The following is a 6,000-nucleotide window of genomic DNA, read 5'->3' on the forward strand; positions in this document are numbered from 1 at the left end:
GGTCTAAAACCCCTATAAGTCTTTAAGGATTTACAAGTTTTGGAGTTTGACATAGGCCATTAAAGGAGTGAAGCCATTATCAAAGTTTAAAACACTGACCTCCATAAGGGGAAAGAAGTCAGTTAAAGAATAGTGTTTATGGTATGATCTAATTTTTGTGTGAAACTGTACTGTGTACATGTATATTTTTATGTATGTAGCTGATTGAATAGAGGTAAGGTATGGGAAGAATTTGGCTTTCCATGTTCTTGTTTCCATACATAATGCTTACTGAGCACTTACCTTGTATCAGGCCCTGTGTTGGGTGGTAAGGGTATAGTATTGAGCACGATAGACAAGAACCCTGCCTTTAAGGAACTCAGCATTGTTGTTTGAAAGATCATACTTTTGGATTTTCTGAATTTGTTATAGGAAATAATATTTTTATGATTTACTAAAGAAAAGTTAAAAATTAGAGTAGTAACAAGCTGGCCCAGATTGACTATAAACAAATATTAAAAAGAAATTTAAAAAAATTAAAATTAAAAATGTGTCTGGTCTCTTATTTTTGTACTTTCTAGGGGATTTTCTGAATGAGGAAGATAAGCTGTTTTATATTTATGATCCTGGTTTTCTTGTCTTCAGCTCTATCTATTGATGCCTAGCACTTTGGTAGTTGACTTGGAATATGATATTGTCTCTCTGCTTAGCTCAGCCTTACTGAGCAATGTAGTATTTTCCATGTAATAAGTTAAACTCTGTTTGCTTGACAGGTAAGTACAGACCACAAATGTATGGGCATCATTTGCTGTCAAGTTAGGAGTCTAAGATGCTGATGCCGATGCCCTACCATTATTGTTTCCCTTAGAGTCATGGTATCCATCTGTCCTACTTTTTGTGTGTGTGTGTTGGGGGTGGGGGCTGGATGGGACACCGAGTCTTGCTCTGTTGCCCAAGCTGGAGTGCAATGGTGTGATCCCAGCTCACTGCAACCTCTGCCTTCCAGGTTCAAGTGATCCTGCTGCCTCAGCTTCCCAAGTAGCTGGGATCATGCCTGGCTAATTTTTTTTTTTTTTTTTTTTTTTTTTTTTGAGTTGAAGTCTCATTCTGTTGCCCAGGCTTGAGTACAGTGCCACTATCTCGGCTCATTGCAACCTCCGCCTCCTGGGTTCAAGCAAATTCACCTGCCTCAGCCTCCTGAGTAGCTGGGACTACAGATACACACCACCATACCAGCTAATTTTTTTTATTTTTAGTAGATACGGGATTTCACTATGTTGGTCAGGCTGGTCTTGAACTCCTGACCTTGTGATCCACCCACCTCAGCCTCTGAAAGTGCTGGGATTACAGGCATGAGCCATCATGACCAGCCTACTTTTTAAAAGTGATGGGTAAAGCACTTAAAGGGTCTGTATTGAAGCCGAGAGCACAATTAGGCAGAAGAAAAAAGAGTTTCAAATCAAACCCTGGTTAAATATCTCCTGTTACTAAATACAGATGGTTTCTTCCCAAATAAAGAAAAACTTTTCAATATTATCTTTAGCTTTTCTCTAATCCTACCCCAACCCCACGTTGTTTATCTGACCTGTATTTTCATTCTTGTTCTTTTTCCCTCAAATCTTAAACAAGGCTTCCTACCAAGGTTCCTACCTATTTAGAAATGCCAAAATACAAATATATATATAAACCCATATTTATATGTCTGTAAAGGTATTAAGCCTCTGAAAGACTCAGAAAAATCTGAGCCTTTCAGAGGCTCAGTAACTTGATATATCTGTTTCTTAGTTTGATTTCTATCTTTGCAGGTTTGGAATTACAAGCTTCGGCGCTGTCTTTTCACATTGCTTGGGCACTTAGATTATATTCGCACCACATTTTTTCATCATGTAAGTAGCCACGGTGGTGCTAGTTTTGGAGTATTCTTAATTTCCCCATAGTAATCTTTATTTGATCCTTGAGAACCCATGTTTTGATAATAGAGTTATGTTGTTGGAGTGGCTCTTCTAGGATCTGTGTAGTATTGACCTTTCTGCTTTGTTGCTTTTTTCTTTGAGACGGAGTCTCACTCTGTTGCCCAGGCTGGTGTGCAGTGGCACAATCTCAGCTCACTGCAACCTTTGCCGCCCAGGTTCAGGCAATTCTCCTGCCTCAGCCTCCCAAGTAGCTGGGTTTATAGGTGTCTGCCACCATGCCTGGCAAATTTTTGTAGTTTTAGTAGAGACGGGTTTCACCTTCTTGGCCAGGCTGGTCTTGAACTCCTGACCTCGTGATCTACCCTCCTAAGTCTCCCAAAGTGCTGGGATTACAGGTGTGAGCCACCGCACCCGGCCTCTGCTTTGTTTCTTTCTGTAAAAGGAAGCACTTGAGATTATACTGAATTTAATTTTACTGGTTGCAGTAGATTCTATGGGAAGTCATTGTTTCTGTGTAAGGAAAAGTAGGGATTTGATTTCAGGTATGCTGTACCAGAAAATAAAAGTTTGCAGGCTAATCTTATGTAAGGTATTATTAGTAAGTGGTAGGTGGGTTTGGAAGAAGGTCAAACTAAGATGCCATTTTGATGCGCTAGCAAACGTTTTGAAGTATTAACACTCATGCCCCTCTATCCTACGATTTTTGGGGCTGCTGCAGGCTGTTCCCTTAGCCAGACTTACTATTTTCTTTGACCTGCCAGGTATCATAATAAATTTAGATAGTGAGATACAGATTACAGACTCTCAACCTCTGAGTCTAGTCGCAACCTGGCAGGATCTCCCTATAATTTTGTGCTGTTAGCATTAAGTTGCACTATTACTTGATTGCCAATAAATTAAGTCTCTTGAATTAAGTTAGAAAGAATATGATAAACAATAATTTACTGGTTGAGTATTTTTTTTTAATTAAAAAATTTTAGGATAGGAGAGAATGAGAATTAGAAAATTACAACTTAAACATTTGAGAATGATAACCACTCAATAAGATAATCTATTAAGTAGGAATTATTTGTCATTGCCTGAAGGACTTCCTGAAGACCCTTGCCCTAGAACAAGTTGCTGTCTACCTGGAAAGTTATGAAAAACCTTATTTTTTTAAATTTTACCAGCTCAATAAATATGTGTGTGCCTTGTACTTGCTAAGCTTTGTGCTAAATACTGAAGGTAGAGTTACCATCTATTTCAGTGTTTAACACACAGCTTAGCAAGTGTAGTAAGAAGGAAGTGTAGGTAAGAAATACTTCCTTTTCTCGACAATCTTATAGACTCCAAAAAGACTAAATTGTCTTTACATGTTACTTTGTGCCTTGGTTGCTGAGACTTGGGAATTTTTTGAAACTGAACAGAAAGAAGTCAGACAATAAAATAATATTCCCATCCTAGAGTTAAAGATAGAAGAGCCTTTCACAGGATCTTAATTTACATTATTATTTGTAAATATAAATACACACATACACACATATGCAGAAGTAAATGTAAATGTATATTTTACTGTCTGCCTCTGAGAATCTGTCGTGCCTCTGACTGGCTTCCGTTCTTAAGTCTTACAGGTGAAAGTGCCAAAGCTGAGAAAAGCTATTAGAGTAGTAGAGAAAAGGAGACAGCTAACCTGATAGCAAAAGCAGCAGCCCCTTGGCTAATGTAGCTGAGCCGTTAAGCAATAGAATTCTTTAGAGAAAAATGATTACAAGAGCCTGAAAGAATAAATTTGTTTAATGTTTAAAGCATTTGTCTGGAATGTCTTTCAGGAATATCCCTGGATTCTGAGTGCCTCAGATGATCAGACCATCCGAGTGTGGAACTGGCAATCTAGAACCTGTGTTTGGTAAAGCAGGAGGCAGAGGGCTCAGAAAGAGCCTTCATTTTTCCTAGTTTTTCATAATCAGCTTCTCATAGAACAATTGTCTCCCTTCCCAAATGGGCCGTGTCTGCTGATTACTTACTTATTGTATTTGTAAGATGCTTTTAACTGCAAAATAATAAATGTAGAGACACTCCCATATATGAATCTGGATCTTCCAATAATTTCTTACCAGGAAGAGAAATTATATAGCCTTTTAGAACACAAACTTTTAGCTGGTTTTCAGTAATTTTCCCATAAAACCTGAGTCATGTTCTAAACCTTTGTCTTGTGTTCGGGGCTGGAGCTTTACATAGAACTTTCCATGAAGTAGAGACCATTTAAAGTGATGGCCTTGGCCCGGCGTGGTGGCTCACGCCTGTAATCCCAGCACTTTGGGAGGCTGAGGCAGACAAATCACCTGAGGTCAGGAGTTCGAGACCAGCCTGGCCAAAATGGTGAAACCCTGTCTCTACTAAGAATACAAAAATTAGCCGGACGCGGTGGTGCGTGCCTGTAGTCCCAGCTACTAGGGAAGCTGAGGCTAAATAATCGCTTAAACCTGGGAGGTGGAGATTGCCGTGAACTGAGATCGCATCACTGTACTCTAGCCTGGGCAACAGAGTGAAACTCCATCTCAAAAAATAAAATGAATAAATAAAGTGATGGCCTTTTAGAGGGATACCCTACCAAAAACTCACAGATAATTTACTGTATGGATTACTGAGATTCCATTTGTTTTGATATTTTTAAATCTTTTTGAGAGGAGAACTATGCAATCTCAGTTCTCCTGAAATTAGTAATATTTAAATACCAAAGCATTAGAGGCAAGAAGAGAACTATTGTTAAAATAGCTGACTGGGCTTGTTATTATTAGTTCAGAATTGGGAGGATGACCTACCTTTGTCTCCATAAAAGTATAATTGGATAAGCATTTATTGAATATGGAGAAAGATATTTTAGGAGTCTGTTGACTTCCACCTCTAATTTGGTATTGTCTTTTTTTTTTTTCTTGCAGTGTGTTAACAGGGCACAACCATTATGTAATGTGTGCTCAGTTCCACCCCTCAGAAGACTTGGTTGTATCAGCCAGCCTGGACCAGACTGTGCGCGTTTGGGATATTTCTGGTGAGCTGCTCAAGTTCAGGGGACTACCTAGTCATGTCTGGTGCAAAACTGCAATTGCTTAAAACAGTGAGGAGAGTTGGCTTAGAACTAGAAAATTTAGAATATTCTGTTTTATAATAGCATCTTTGTTTCTGAGGGTGTTGAATCTGCTTTGATGGTTCTTTATATTGAAAGTCTTTTCTAAGAGGTAACTCTAGAAAATTCATTTGATTTGAAGAAATTTTAACTTTCTAGTTAGATCAGCTTCTGGTTAAAATCAATATACTGTTGAGACATTTGGTTAAGAATCAGGCTTTCCACTACAATAAGAAAAAAATACATCTATGACAAAAAGAAATTTTGATAATAGATTAATACAGGGAAACAGGACTCTTGGACCCTGTGGCTTTATTTAAAAATAGTAAAATCTCTCTACTAGATTTCTTCTAGTGCAGGGAGCATGGTTGTGTTCTAGGAGTTGGTGATTTTTTTGTCCAGAATACTTTTTTTTTTTTTTTTTGGGTTGGAGTCTGATTCTGTCACCAGGGCTAAGTGCAGTGGCACGATCTCGGCTCATTATAACCTCTCCCTCCCAGGTTCAAGCGATTCTTGTGCCTCAGCCTCCTGAGTAACTAGGATTACAGGTGTGTACCACCATACACAGCTGATTTTTATATTTTCAGTAGAGACAGGGTTTCACCATCTTGGCCAGACTGGTCTCAAACTCCTGACTGCAAGTGATTCACCCACCTTGGCTTCCCAAAGTGCTGGGATTACAGGCGTGAGCCACTGCCCGGCCCAGAATACCTTTTAATAGACAGATTTAGGACTAGAAATTAAATAATTTGTAGGTTATGGATAGTTGGGATAATTCCTCCTTTTACAGTTTACATATCTTGATTTTGAGACAAGGATTTAAATGTTTAGTCTTATGTAGAGGAGATCTAAGAAAGTGCTGCCTAGAGAATTTAAATGTAGAAAATGGACTACCTGTGACATGAGTGGAAGCGCTTTGTGTTGGAATAGGGAAATCAAACACTAAATGCCGTAGTTCTCTGACCAATTAATATTTGTTGTTTATTTTTCTTTTTTTTTTTTTTT

The 6,000-nt window shown here is 38.5% G+C and overlaps 1 protein-coding gene across 2 annotated transcripts in view; it reads left to right on the forward strand.

The window, feature by feature from the left end:
* COPA (COPI coat complex subunit alpha) overlaps positions 1–6,000 on the forward strand; it is a 52,714-nt gene that overhangs the window by 5,788 nt on the left and 40,926 nt on the right. For both annotated transcript variants that reach the window (XM_017503609.1, XM_017503610.1), the window contains exons 4-6: positions 1,785–1,865; positions 3,701–3,777; positions 4,811–4,920. In XM_017503609.1, coding sequence (XP_017359098.1) covers positions 1,785–1,865; positions 3,701–3,777; positions 4,811–4,920 — 268 coding nt within the window. The remainder of the gene's footprint in view (positions 1–1,784; positions 1,866–3,700; positions 3,778–4,810; positions 4,921–6,000) is intronic.

Source organism: Cebus imitator, unplaced genomic scaffold (assembly GCF_001604975.1).
Source record: "Cebus imitator isolate Cc_AM_T3 unplaced genomic scaffold, Cebus_imitator-1.0 Scaffold313, whole genome shotgun sequence".
NCBI lineage: Eukaryota > Metazoa > Chordata > Mammalia > Primates > Cebidae > Cebus > Cebus imitator.